This window comes from Anomaloglossus baeobatrachus, chromosome 5, assembly GCF_048569485.1.
Source record: "Anomaloglossus baeobatrachus isolate aAnoBae1 chromosome 5, aAnoBae1.hap1, whole genome shotgun sequence".
In the NCBI taxonomy this organism is placed as follows: Eukaryota; Metazoa; Chordata; class Amphibia; order Anura; family Aromobatidae; genus Anomaloglossus; species Anomaloglossus baeobatrachus.
Window position 1 is genome coordinate 525,107,358 of NC_134357.1, and position 15,345 is coordinate 525,122,702.

The window sequence follows — 15,345 nt, forward strand, 5'->3', positions numbered from 1 at the left end:
AGAGTTAAAACCACAACAGCTCACAGCAATAATACAAAACAACCACCCGTAAGTCTGGATCTCAACACCTCACCAGACCAATAGCTGGCATTAATGAAATAGTCCAGCCAGCATATACAGAAGGGAAGTGATAGATACTTTCTCCTCTACAGCATGTGATCAAAGACATTAACAAGCAACCCAGCAGAGAATAACTCTTGCTAGCCTGTCCAAGCCTGTAGTTTAAAGCCTGCGTCTCCCTGCGCTGCTCACAGACATCACAGCAGTTAACATGCAGAGTACCAGAATCTATAATTTCCACAGATCCTGACGCCGTCATGACAGTTGGCAAAACCTGCAAAAATCTCCTTATAACATTGATCCACAACATAGACAATTTCAAAGAATTTTTTTTCAAAGACTAACATAAAATAGTTAGACAGATGCCGGATATTTAACTGGATTGTCTGGGACTATAACGTTGATGGCCTAACCTTAGGCTTTGTAACCAAAGCAGGTAGCAGGGTCTTGCAGTCTGTGCAAATTAACATTAGGGCTCAAATTAATCAAGATCGTCAATGGACACTGACAAATGACATCAGGGACTGGAGTGAGATTTCTGGCATAGGGAACTCTGCAGTTTGTTATGAATTAGAGAAGCGGTGGCATCACACCCTTGTTCTGGCCAAGCTCTGCCCATTTGGCAAAGCTGGTTAAAATTGGCGTAAACACACACACACACACACACACACACACACCAGCCTTTGGTCACGTGACGTTATATCAAAAAGGTCCTTAAGCAGTCCTATAATTGGCATATAAACACTGGGGCCGCTAGGAGAATTGGAGCCCTGTGAAATTTTCCAGTTTGCTCTCCCTTTCCCCTAATGCCAGTCCTGTATGCCAGCCTGTGTCCTGTTAAGTTTATTTAGACTCCTGCAATTAAGAGACCTTTGGTTACATCATGTCACATGACTTTGAAGCCATCAAAGGTCCTTAAAGAAATCAACCTCAGAATACAACTGATGGGGACCGTAAGAGAGTGGATTTCGACTCTCCCAACGCTGGCCCTGACTGTAACTACCACTTATTTTTGGAGTAGGGCTTATGATTCAAGTATTCTCTGAAAATTCCATAAAATCATGCCAGGTCGTATCTTCTGGGAAACAGGGTATTCATGAACCCTCTGCAGGTCTTTGAGTTGCCTTCATAACGACGTAAAGAAGGCACTAGAAGCAAACAGCAGAAGAAGCAGAAGCAAAGAAAATACAGCTGAAAAAACCCACAGCAGAAAACCTAAAAATGTAAACACAAAATTAGTGCAGAAAGTACATGAGTAGATATCTCTTACTGGATAGAGCTGGAGGAAACACATCCTGAGGAACATCGGGATCTTCTTGTTTACAGTCCTGTGGGAGAAGAGGACGGGGACATCTCTCTGGTGTTGTCCTCTTACTGGATAGAACTGGAGGAGACACATACAGGGACTGAATTCATTCCTTACATACAGATAATTATAGGCCGTGTGTATTTAGTCCTGTCTATTACCTGGTGATGTGAGGGACTGGGGAACCTCCATCATGACATCCTTGTACAGATCTTTGTGTCCTTCTAAATACTCCCACTCCTCCATGGAGAAATAGACGGAGACGTCCTGACATCTTATAGGAACCTGACACATACAATGATACCGTCATCCCCCGATCCCTTCATAGCGTTACTGTATAATGTCCCAGCATTCCCAGCAGTGTCACCTCTCCAGTCAGCAGCTCAATCATCTTGTAGGTGAGTTCTAGGATGTTCTGGTCATTGATGTCCTCATGTATCGGGGGGCGAGGTGGAGGCCCCGTGATTGGGCTCAGGGGTCTTCCACATCCCTCAGACACAGGGGCCTGACAGCGCTCACTAGAGGTCTTCTTCACTACTGTGTAATCCTGGTTATGGAGAGACACAGTAATAAATCTCACTCCAGACATTTCCAGAGTCCTCGCCTCTCCAGTTCTGTCCATCTGTTATTCCCATAGATAAGAATGATGTAATGTGACGTCATCAGAATCTCTCACCTCTCCAGTAAGCTGGAAGAGGATCTCTAGGGTGAGGTGTAATATCCTCTCCGCCATCTTGTTACTGTCTCTATCCATCCTTGATGGGGCAATCAGGAGAATTCTCTTATATAGAAGATCTCCACTGAGAGGATCCGATATTGTAGGTACCTGAATGGGGAGAAGATGACGATGTAACATCATAAAGAATCCGCTGTAATAATACAATTACTGGAGATAACCATTCACTAGATAGGGATAATTGCCGCGCTGCCATGAGGAGTCCAGACTAACTCTGCTGCCTCATCACAGTGAATGAAGCCTTTGAGGGTTTCTTCTGAATCATGTCATTTGAAGAATTACATGTAAGCCTGACATGCTAATAGGTTTAGGAGAAGGGTGTAGCCTCACTGCGCCCTGAACCAGGCTTACCCGGAGAGGCATGATTAAATGCCTACCCAGTCATCACCAGAGCCTCTGAGGTTGGACTTTGCTGACCGTAGGCACCAGGTACCAATACAGGGCAGTCCCTGGTTGTTGTGTTCCACCAAGAGGCTGAGCGGTGTATCATGAGAAAGATGGGGTGGGAACCACTGCCTCTAGGGAAGAACAGGAAGTATAAACCCTGTCACTTACTCTGAGCAACCCTGAGCTCCCCGATGTCCCAAGACAGGTTCTTTTCCCTTGTGCGGCAATCACGTGTCTATCACTGTCTTACCCTAATAACAACTGTGTCTAGTGAGCAGGGGAGGAGGAACACTAGTCCTGCTTTATGATAATGACACAAAAGGAAAACAACAGAGAAAGGAAAAAGAAACTGCATTCCCAAACAACAAGTGGTAAAAAAAGGGGGATGGAAAGAGAAATGAATAAAAAGGGAGATGATCAATAGGAAGACACCAAAGAAAACTTCCAGGCAGCAATCTCTAGGATCAAATTCAAAACAATTTCTCCTCCCATGGCTCTCACCTCCATGCCAACACCATGGAAAAGCAAGTTATCACTGGAAACTACTGAGGTACAGTGGTGAGAACTTATAACGGGGGAGTGCAGAAATCAGAACAGCTCAGACAACTCAGGATTAGTGTTGAGTGGACCCGGACTATAAACGTCCAGATCCGCACGGTTTCAGCTCAATCCCCGGGCCGGACCCGGGCGTGGACGTGGGATTCCGGGCGCACGATCCGGAATCGGCAATTAATAAAAATGAAAAAAAAAACCAATAAATAAATGAGCGTTTCATACTTACCGAGACTCGGTGTCATGGCGGCACACTGCTTCTGGGTCGCGCTTTCACTTCCTGTGCTGTGCACCCAATCACACAGCTTTCCGTGTTTTCCCCGCCCACCGGCCATCCTCTCAGCTGTGATTGGTTGCAGGCTGACGCGCCCCCCAGCCTGTGACAGACAGCTCTTCCGCGGTCATCATTCCTGCTTCTCAGGGAAGTAATTCATCTTTTCTCCCTGTTATACTATATTATATAGAATATGATTGGAGCAACCTTTTCTATTTTGCAGTAATTTGCAGGGGTGTTTGTATCCCATTTTTCTTTCAGCTCCTGGGGTATAATGGGGAGATTATCTGAGCCCCTTGTGATATGACTCTAGGTGACTGTAATATACTTTTGGGGTATACCACCCTGTAACATATGTGGTTGTAAATAACTCTCATGGATCACTACCTTGCATAAAGATAATTTATTAGAAATAGAAGTCTATACGTCTTGTACAGTGCTAGTATCATGAATAGGAATTCCTGGTTATAGATCAGTAAATTGATACCTTCTTGATCTAAGGAAAACAATACAGGGAGGAGTATTACCATTTGGGAACTCATATATATTGTACTGTGCAAGCACCACTATAGGGCTTTCCATCCCATCCCTATATCAGGGTCAGGTAGAGGGAGAGCCGACGTGGAACGGGGGCGCCCGGTAACTTATGGTGTCATACCCTCCGTTGTTAGGTAGGGATACACTACCCTTATGGGCTAGGGCTATATTAGTTTCCCTTCCCTTTCCTAAAGTGAGTGTGTATATAAAACTTCTTGGTTATTTACAAGGATAACGTGATCCATTCTCATTTATATGTTTGTGTGTCTGTTTGTGGGTACATTTTAATGAATATTAATAAAAATTGTACATTTTAAAATAGGGTTGAGATTACATGTTAATCCCTGCTATTACCCCGACTGGCACCGCATCACGCCTCCGGGAAGAGCCGGTATCGCACACCGGTATTGTCACATCTAATAGATGCGGCAATACCGGGCGGCTGTGGGCTGAAGATATACCAGCTCCCAGCTGGCGTTATCATGGCTGGGGATGAAAACTGGGGGGAACCGCACGTCGTTTGTTTTTTAAATTATTTATTTTAAAAAAAAAGAAAGCGTTTTTTTTCTACGCCGCAGTCACACTTGTGAGGAACTACCGCGAGTCTGACATCGCAGAACAGCTGCAAACTTCTGACAGGAGCGTGCATGTGTTTCTAGGTACATGCACGCTCATGTTTAGACAGCAGCAGGCTGAGATTATGCCAGCCCCCAGTAGGTGTTATCATGGCTGGGGTTAAAAAAAAAAAAAAAAAAAATTGCCAGCAGGTGGAAATTTGGTGCTGAAAGCTGGTGCAGACGATTTCAGCACCAAATGTGCACCTCCTGGCAAAAAAACACGGCAAAAACCGCGGCAAAAAAATTGGGGCAAAACACCGGGTTTTTTGCCAGGAGGTGTAGATTGGATGCAGGAATATGGTGTAAAAATCTCAGCATCCGATTTGCAACCCTTGGCCCCCAAAAATAAAAAAAGATAAATAAATTCTGCCAGCAGGTGGAAATTTGGTGCTGAAAGCTGGTGCAGACGATTTCAGCACAAAATGTGCACCTCCTGGCAAAAATCACTGAAAAATAACCGCGGCAAAAAAATTCCGCCAAAACACAGCGTTTTTTTGCCAGGAGGTGTAGATTGGATGCAGGAATATGGTATAAAAATTTCGGCACAAAATCTGCATCTCTTGGCTAAAAAACCTGGATTTTTCTGCTAGGAGATGCAGGTCTGTGAACTCAAGTGACCTCCACCTGAGGTCAGGTTACCTGCGATCACAGATCAAGGACCGTGGGAATCTCCAGCTGTGACCGCAAATGACCTGATTGACGTCAGCGCTCAATGCACAGCTCATTCATGCTCTGGAGCTCACAGAGAGTGGTCAGTCGTGCCGCTCTCTGTGATATTCAGATGTAGCAGAGCTGAAACGGCGTGGGACTACTGTGGATTACGTCGGAGCTGCAGGGTGTTTGGGCTTAATAAAGTGGTGAAGCAGGGGATGTTTGTATTTTATTCCAAATAAAGGATTGTTCTCTGTGTCTGTGTTTGTTTACTGTCACTTACAGGTTTTTGTCATGAAGGTATCTGATAGACGCCTGTGCCATCACACAAAGCTAGGGTTTAGTAGCAGACGTGCGCCGCTATTAACCCCTGCTATTACCCCGACTGGCACCGCATCACAACTGCGGGAAGAGCTAGTAGCGCACACAGGTATGGTCACATCCAATAGATGCGGCAATACCGAGCGGCTGCGGGCTGAGGATATAACAGCCCCTGTCGCGGGCGGGGAGGAGGGTGTCAGCACACTACGCTCACCCCTTCTGCTCGGGTCCGGCGGCTGCTGCTCAGTGGTGGCTCGAGCTGTGGGCCGGATCCTGGGGGTTCTCGAGCGGCACTCCTCGCCCGTGAGTGAAAGGGGGTTGTTGGGTGTGGGGATTGTTTATTGTTCGTGACGCCACCCACGGTTGTGGTGATTTCACCACCGCTGCTCAATATGGGGATCCCGGGGATGATGATGCGGAGCAGCCAGGTGTTGCGTTGCCCCTCCGTGGGTAGGGGTTGGTGATCCCGGGGCCCAGTGATGGTGAGGGAGGTGCAGGGCCTGGTGGGCGCAGGGACAGCGCTGTGCCTTGCGGCACTGTGGTACTCACTCAGCCTGAGACGTTGACACAGTTTTACGGTAAACCACACGGCTGGAGAGAGGGTTCCCACGGACGGCTGCACTTGCTCTCCCAGTAGGTGACGGTGATGTCCCTTTTCCTTGCACCTTTGTTTCTGTGTTGGTAGCGATGGGTTCCCACCGGTAACCCGCTCCCTGGCTTCAAGCTGGACCGGAGGAGCTCTACTCTTTGCCCGCAGGCGCTGGCCCTGAGAAACTGGTGCCTTGGCGGTGGCGGTGTCTCTCCTACTCTGGTTGGGCTGTTGCCTTCAATCGGGACTTGGTTGTTGGGGGATCTACGTCCCCTTCACTGACGGATTTGGCAAATTATGGCGACTCCTAGCCTTGCCGGGGTCCGAGAGGCCCCTGCCCTGGTGCTGACTGTCCTTCGGAACACTGCTCCAGACCGCCGGGCCACTACCCGTCCGCGGTCCTTCCAGGAACTTCCAAACGGTCCCCCTCCAGACAGTCACCGCCGTTGCTGACCTTGCTGACCTGTCCTGCACACAGCTGGACTACTTCAGGCTTCCTTTCTGTCACCTTTCTTGCTTTCCTCCTTTACCACTTCACTTCACTTCTACTTTCACTTCCTTAGCTCATCTTAGCTGTTTACTCCTTCACTCCCCTAGCTGTTCTGCCTGGTTTTTCCCGCCTCCAGAGCTGTGTCCTCCTCGGTGGGCGGAGCCAACCGCCTGGCCCACCCCCTGGTGTGAACATCAGCCTCTGGAGGAAGGCAACAAGGATTTTTGGTTAGCTTTGGTGTTCCTAACTGGGATGTAGGGTGTGGTGGTGTGATGACCTGTGACCCCTGGCTTGCCCAGGGCGTCACATTCCCCCTTAGCAAAATGCAGACCGTCCGCGGGCTGCCCGTCCAACACCGGTTTTATTTTTCTGAAAAACATAACATTGTAAACGGTAACATATATACATTTTTAATGAATCTTCCCATAACGGGAGGCACTTTTACTTTAACGTTGCAAACGGTTTACGGTTACGGTTTCCGCTCTCTCCCACCCAAGCAACCTGGCCCTGATGCTGCCCCTAAAGCCCAGGCAGCACCCCTTGACCCACAGTCCAGCACACGGTACCCGAGCGGGATCTGTCCTTCCCTCCAGAGGGTAGCCACTGGTTCCTTTGGTGGCTGGGCCCCAGCCTGCTCTGCTGAGGGCCCTCCCTCCAACCTGCCTCTCCGGAGGCGGCATTGCGGAAAACGGTAACGGTAAACAACATATTTACAAGCCACTTAACGTTTGTGGGTGCCCTGCAAGTTCACGGGCTTGTCCATGGAAAGTCCTCCATGCAACCTTTTTAAACGGTCCCCACGGGGACTGCTGCAGCGGGCATCCGCTGCCCTACTGGGTATTTTCGTCCTCCTCACCCGGCTCGGGGTGGAAGGACACGGGCACCAGCCCCTCCAGTGCGTAGCAAGCACGGCGTGGAAGGGCCGCCCGATACCCGTTGCCCCCGGTTCGGGGAACATAAGTGGCCTCCATGCCAGGCAGGGCAACGACCCCCTCCTCTTCTTCTGACACAGGCTCAGTGTCAGGCCCGGAGTCGCCATCTTCTGCCCCTGCCGCAGTCACAGAGGGGTGCACATCCGACGGGCCAGGTGCGGTGCAGCACGCGAGCGAGTAGGACGGAGGTAACACAGGAGCCAGGGGCAGACCGGGTCCCTCAGCCGCAGCGACCGGTCCCTCGGGGACACAGGGGCGTGGGTCATTCTCCAGCTCCTCCATCACGGCCTCCACTCCATACACTCGCGCCACAGCAACTAGGGCCTCCACCTCCGCGGCCCAATGCTCCATCAGCCCGCCGATCTGACTCTGGTAGTGACGGCAGATCCCCGCCGCCCGGGCCCTCAACCATGCCGCTGTTCCAGACACCCGCTAGGTAGTCTCTGCAGAACTAGGTAGGGCGGACATCTCGGCAGTCGTGCTTTCCAGGAACCCAGTATATCTGCAGAGTCCTTGCGTCCCTGCTTTTATAGCTGCAGCTACATGCAGCCAGCCACCATCGCGTCCCCCTTAGCTCTTTCCGGCCCCTCCTCTCTCGGGGCGGGGTTTTGGCCTTCGCGCCTCTGCTACTCGAGAAGACGCTCGAGCGGGAACTTTTCGCGCCAAAGATGGCGGCTTCTGAAATTTTTCTGCCGGATATCTCCGGCGGTAACAAGGCGCACCTCTACCAAACGGCAGAGCGGTAAGATCCTGTTCGTGACGCCAAGTTGTCGCGGGCGGGGAGGAGGGTGTCAGCACACTACGCTCACCCCTTCAGCTCGGGTCCGGCGGCTGCTGCTCAGTGGTGGCTCGAGCTGTGAGCCGGATCCCGGGGGTTCTCGAGCGGCACTCCTCGCCCGTGAGTGAAAGGGGGTTGTTGGGTGTGGGGATTGTTTATTGTTCGTGACGCCACCCACGGTTGTGGTGATTTCACCACCGCTGCTCAATATGGGGATCCCGGGGATGATGATGCGGAGCAGCCAGGTGTTGCGTTGCCCCTCCGTGGGTAGGGGTTGGTGATCCCGGGGCCTAGTGATGGTGAGGGAGGTGCAGGGCCTGGTGGGCGCAGGGACGCGGGGGCAGCGCTGTGCCTTGCGGCACTGTGGTACTCACTCAGCCTGAGACGTTGACACAGTTTTACAGTAAACCACACGGCTGGAGAGACGGTTCCCACGGACGGCTGCACTTGCTCTCCCAGTAGGTGACGGTGATGTCCCTTTTCCTTGCACCTTTGTTTCTGTGTTGGTAGCGATGGGTTCCCACCGGTAACCCGCTCCCCAGCTTCAAGCTGGACCGGAGGAGCTCTACTCTTTGCCCGCAGGCGCTGGCCCTGAGAAACTGGTGCCTTGGCGGTGGCGGTGTCTCTCCTACTCTGGTTGGGCTGTTGCCTTCAATCGGGACTTGGTTGTTGGGGGATCTACATCCCCTTCACTGACGGATTTGGCAAATTATGGCGACTCCTAGCCTTGCCGGGGTCCGAGAGGCCCCTGCCCTGGTGCTGACTGTCCTTCGGAACACTGCTCCAGACCGCCGGGCCACTACCCGTCCGCGGTCCTTCCAGGAACTTCCAAACAGTCACCGCCGTTGCTGACCTTGCTGACCTGTCCTGCACACAGCTGGACTACTTCAGGCTTCCTTTCTGGTATCTTTCTTGCTTTCCTCCTTTACCACTTCACTTCACTTCTACTTTCACTTCCTTAGCTCATCTTAGCTGTTTACTCCTTCACTCCCCTAGCTGTTCTGCCCGGTTTTTCCCGCCTCCAGAGCTGTGTCCTCCTCGGTGGGCGGAGCCAACCGCCTGGCCCACCCCCTGGTGTGAACATCAGCCTCTGGAGGAAGGCAACAAGGATTTTTGGTTAGCTTTGGTGTTCCTAACTGGGATGTAGGGTGTGGTGGTGTGATGAACTGTGACCCCTGGCTTGCCCAGGGCGTCACACCCCCAACCGGCGTTAATTGACTGAGAAAGAAAATAGGAGGAACCGCACGTCGTTTTGTTTTTTTTTTTACTTTCACCGGAATCACACATGCGAGGGCCTCACGTGAGTCTGCCATGGCAGCACCCGGCAAAGCCTCGCACGTGTGACTCTGGGCACTGTAGTCACAGCACAGATACAGCGCGACAGCTGGGGCTGCAGCCAAGCGCTATAACTGTGCTGCCGAGTGTTTACCACCGTGAACTGAACTGACCGACAGTGCACTGCTTTTCCCGCCCACCGGCCGTCCTGGCGCCTGTGATTGGTTGCAGTTAGCTGACACGCTGCCACTCAGAGTGGGGGCGCGTCTAGCTGCAACCAACACGCACCGGTGGGCGGGGAAAACGATGAATATTGAATTGTCGACTTTGGAAGGTAACAGCGTGACCCGAAAGGAGTGTGCCGCCATGACAGCACCTCGGTGAGTATGCTGTGCTGGCTCCTAGCCCCTCCACAAACGTTTTTAACCTCTGGATTCCGGTCCCCATAGACTTATATGGGCACCGGATTCCGGAGCGGATCAGACTCTTTTTTAAATCTGGCAGTGATCCGCCGGTACCGGATTATTGGCCGTCCGATAAACTCTACTCAGGATGGTAAGCCAAGAAAGACACAAGGGTCTGCTTAACCCTAGCAGCGCAGCACAAGGATAGTCTGCACAGCTACGTGGAAGGCAAAGCAGATCCAACTAGTGCTGGCGTGTGCTGTGACCTTCTGACCCATGAGATAGGAGCGACCTCTCTCTCTGATACATCAGGGTTTTGACACCAGGTTAAGTGTTCAGTGTAGAGAACGGGATAAATGTAATTCAAAAGGCACAGACAGATGGAGAAGTCACATCTATGATCAGCTCTAATCCTGCCATCTCCACAGCTCTCATTACACAAGTATAAAACATATAATACTGGAGGATAAAACAAGACTGAGCACAAGACCTTCACAGCCGTCTACACATCATAGGGAGATTTCATGGCACCTTCTCTCCATCTACCTGATGATCCTGAGGAACATCGGGGTCTTCTTGTTTACAGTCCTGTGGGAGAAGAGGACGGGGACATCTCTCTGGTGTTGTCCTCTTACTGGATAGAACTGGAGGAGACACATACAGGGGCTGAATTCATTCCTTACATACAGATAATTATAGGCCGTGTGTATTTAGTTCTGTCTATTACCTGGTGATGTGAGGGGCTGGGGAGCCTCCATCATGACGTCCTTGTACAGATCTTTGTGTCCTTCTAAATACTCCCACTCCTCCATGGAGAAATAGACGGTGACGTCCTGACACCTTATAGAAACCTGACACATACAATGATACCGTCATCCCCGACCCCTTCATAGCGTTACTGTATAATGTCCCAGCATTCCCACCAGTGTCACCTCTCCACTCAGCAGCTCAATCATCTTGTAGGTGAGTTCTAGGATCTTCTGGTCATTGATGTCCTCATGTATCGGGGGGTGAGGTGGAGGCCCCATGATTGGGCTCAGGAGTCTTCCCCATCCCTCAGACACAGGGGCCTGACAGCGCTCACTAGAGGTCTTCTTCACTACTGTGTAATCCTGGTTATGGAGAGACACAGGAATAAATCTCACTACAGACATTTCCAGAGTCCTCACCTCTCCAGTTCTGTCCATCTGTTATTCCCATAGATAAGAATGATGTAAATTATTTATTATTATAGCGCCATTTATTCCATGGCGCTTTACAAGTGAAAGAGGGTATATGTACAACAATCATTAACAGTACAAGGCAGACTGGTATAGGAGGAGAGAGGACCCTGCCCGCGAGGGCTCACAGTCTACAGGGAATGGGTGATGGTACAATAGGTGAGGACAGAGCTGGTTGTGCAGTGGTCTACTGGACTGAGGGCTATTGTAGGTTGTAGGCTTGTTGGAAAAAGTGGGTCTTGAGGTTCCTCTTGAAGCTTTCCACGGTGGTGGAGAGTCTGATGTGCTGAGGTAGAGCGTTCCAGAGTATGGGGGATGTACGGGAGAAATCTTGTACACGATTGTGGGAAGAGGAGATAAGAGAGGAGCAGAGAAGGAGATCTTGTGAGGATCTAAGGTTGCGTGCAGGTAGGTACCGGGAGACTAGGTCACAGATGTAGGGAGGAGACAGGTTGTGCATGGCTTTGTATGTCATGGTTAATGTTTTGAACTGGAGTCGTTGGGCGATGGGAAGCCAGTGAAGGGATTGGCTGAAGGGATTGGCAGAGTGGCAAGGCTGGGGAGTAGCGAGGGGAGAGGTGGATTAAGCGGGCTGCAGAGTTTAGGATAGATGTAATGTGACGTCATCAGAATCTCTCACCTCTCCAGTAAGCCAGAAGAGGATCTCTAGGGTGAGGTGTAATATCCTCTCCGCCATCTTATCCCTGTCCATATCCATCCTTCACGGGTCAATCAGGAGAATTCTCTTCTATAGAAGATCTCCACTAAGAGGATCCGATATTATAAGGACCTGAATGGGAAGATGAGATGAGCCGATATGTAAAATTAATAGAGATCAGGGAGGTGAGATATCATTTGGGTACTAAAAAATATTCAACATGAAATGTGCTATGTAAATAGTACAACCGTAAAAGTAGCACATTATCTTTATAAACCACAATCCTTCACACGGAAATGTGAGCGGAAAAATAAAAGAGTACTTGCTTCTGTAATAAGAGTAGGAAAATACAAAAGTGCAAAAACAAAATTTCCCAGTTTTTCGGTTAAGAATAGGGCAATGGAATTAGGATTCGATGTATTCTTGTTTCTACGGAAAAAGAGGGGCCACACATGGCGTACGGATCTGTGCACTCGCTGACGCACAATTTACCACCCATTTCTTGTATGAAGACAGCAGAATAGTGAAAATTAACCCCATTACAAAATGTGCCCACATTATATTTCACTCCTAAACTAGAATAATTATGTAAATAAAAAAGTGTAGATATTCTAAACTAGTGTCGGAGCTTGTAGACTTTAACCCCTTAATGACCGTGGGCAGTAAAATTATGTCCTAGCGGTCATAGTGTTAATCCCCTCCCGCTGCTGCCAGCAAGCAATAAAGAGATAAAGTGTATACCGCCCCCCATCATCGGATAAATTCTGTGGTTTCAGCTACCAAGTGTAGCTCAGACCTTGGAGATCATGATTCGGGCAGAAAAAAATTATTTATCACCCACCTGGCATGATCAATCATGTCAAATAGGGACATAAGGTGCCTATCCCGGTCCCCCGATGTGGCCAAAGTGCCCCCCCCAGTCCCATGCCCCAACTGATCATCTAAAATGGCCGGCGCACACGCTGCACTCATCCTCCTCCTCAAAGTTCTCCCCAGGTCCAGCCAGGTCACCCCCTGTCAATCCCCGGTCTCCCGTTACCTCCTACAGTGACGATCCCCCACGATCCTCCTTCTCAGAAGACCCTGGCCACATGTGCAGAGCGGCTCTCAGCCGCCTCCCTGCTAGTAGTGACACTGAGTTTACTGCAGCTCACACTACCATGCTGTGGACCCGGGGAGAGTGAGTGCAGTATCACTGCACCCACACTCCTCACATGGAGGGTTTGCACTTTCAGAAAATGGGGGATATGTTCTCAAAGTGTGCCACCCATATTCTGGAAGGTCCAAAGTCGTCGTATAACCTCCAAAATGGATTATGGCAGACCGGATTTTTTTTCTTTTTAATAAATTGGTGAAAGAGAGAATGTGTTGGGGAGTGTTTTTTCAATTTTTTTTTTTTTGCCTTTTTTTTATTACTGACAAGGTTAGTGCTGTCAGGTATCTGATAGACGCCGTGACATCATTAACCCTAACCCAAAACAACCCTATTTATTTCCCCATTTGCCACCGCACCAGAGCTATACAAAGAGCTGGGGCGAAACGCCAGGATTTGCGCATCTAATGAATGCGCCACTTCTGGGTGGCTGCGGCCTGCTATTTTTAGGCTGGGAAGGGACAAATAACCATGGATCTTTCCACCCTGAGAATACCAGACCACAGCTGTCCATTTTTCCTTGGCTGGAAATCCAATTTGGGGGGTGTCATGATGTGATATTGTGGGTTATGTACTATTTTGTGTGGGTTCATGTTTTGGGCATGGTGGTCTGTCTATTCGATATGTTGTTTGTCCTGTTAAGTCAGGTTATATCCCCTTGAAGTGCTTCTGTGCCTAGGTCTGGGGGAGGGGGCCTGGAATCCACTTAAACTCTCTGTTTACCTGAGAGATTAGTGATTCTGGGTGCGACTTAAGGGTACTTGTCACATAGCGAGATCGCTAGCGTGATCGCTGCTGAGTCACAGATTTTGTGACGTACCAGTGACCTCATCAGTGATCTCGCTGTGTGTCACACTAAGCAGCGACCTGGCCCCTGCTGTGAAATCGCTGATCGTTAAACACTGTTCTGGTTCATTCTTTGGTATTCGGGCTCCCGCAGGGCAGCACGCATCGGTGTGTTTGACACCTTACCCAACGACCTTGTTCGCCTATGTTACTAATCAAGATTTGAATTGTGCTATGTAACAGGGTCCCTGCGACCGCCGATATCGTTGCTGCGTCGTTGGGAAGATCTGTTTGACAGCTCACTAGCGACCCTGTAGCGATGTACCAGCGATCCTGAGCAGGTCATATCGTGGTCGGAATCGCTGGTACGTCGTTTAGTGTGACGGTACCCTTACAAGAGAGAAGAAACAAGATTGAACCTCTGAGGGAGACGCTGAGGCTGCAGACAGCACCCCAAAGACACTGTGAGAAACCCCGATTTCCCTGGAGAAGGACTGCTGGAGGAGTGTGACTGAACTCCGGGAAATTTATGCCATTTCTGGACTAGTTTTACCCTCCGTGTGGTGGATTATTTGATGGTCATTCTATATTGCATGGAATAAATATGCTTTGGATTGTTCGCTCATCTCTCGCTGTTAATTGTGTGATATGTGAGAAGGACCCCTTCACAGGGGGCACCCCACTTTTTTTTTTAATTATTTATAAATTAAACAGCATGGGGAGACCTTCATTTTGGAATACCAGCCAAGGTGAAGCTGCCACCTGTGGTCTGCAGCCGTCTGCTTTACTCTAGCTGTTTTGTTTTTTTATTATTATTATTTATTTAATTTATATTTTTGGGGGGGGGGGGGGGGCAAATTCAAGGTTAAACACAATTTAGTGCCCCATGAAACTTACTAAAGGGTGCTAGCTTAGAATATGCGGCGGGGGGGGGGACATGATATATGTGTTTGACATCTATCCATCCATCCTAGCTTATTAGGCTATGTGCCCACTATCAGGATTTGCAGGGGTTTGGACGCAGAATGTTTTGACTGCGATGTTGTGAAGTACAAGCGCAGTGGTGGGATGTTTAGAAATCTACTGCCCACTGTGCTTCTTTTATCTGCAGCATAAACTGACCAGCGGCGCAGCTTCCTGAGGTGCAGGCTGTCAGTTTATGCTGTGGAGATGATGACAGTGTTTTTCGCAGGGAGAATAAAGTCTGCAGCGGCCTGAACCCGCATCGTGGGCACGGGCAGCTGCATTCTCGTGTGGACAACACTGGCATCTGCACAGAAGGGCTGACACTGCGTCCTAGACGCAGTATCGCCGGATTGTGGGCACCCAGCCAAAAAGTGAGAAATTTGGCATTACAGTAACATTTTTGTGAACTACCTGTGGAGTCAAAATGCTCACTGTAAACCTGAATAACATTTTTGAGTGGTCTAGTGTCAAAAATGGGGTCACTTGTGGGGGGTTTCTGCTGTATAGGTACCTTAGGAGCCCTGCAAATGTGACATGGTGCCCGCCATTTATTTGAACTTTTACAAAATTCACATGGTGCTCCTTCCGTTCCGAGCCCTCCCGTTTGTCCAAACAGGAATTTTTGGCCACATTGGGGTATCAAAGTGTGGGGT

General features: G+C 49.8%; 1 protein-coding gene across 1 annotated transcript in view; it reads right to left on the minus strand.

Moving 5' to 3' along the window:
• Positions 1 to 1,629, minus strand: part of LOC142312892 (uncharacterized) — a 21,618-nt gene extending 19,989 nt beyond the window's left edge. Inside the window, exons 1-2 of the mRNA XM_075351878.1 lie at positions 1,528 to 1,629; positions 1,331 to 1,444 (exon numbers count right to left, since the gene is read on the minus strand). Of these exons, the coding sequence (XP_075207993.1) occupies positions 1,331 to 1,444; positions 1,528 to 1,612 (199 nt within the window). The 5' untranslated portion in view covers positions 1,613 to 1,629. The remainder of the gene's footprint in view (positions 1 to 1,330; positions 1,445 to 1,527) is intronic.
• Between the last annotated feature and the right edge of the window lie 13,716 nt (positions 1,630 to 15,345).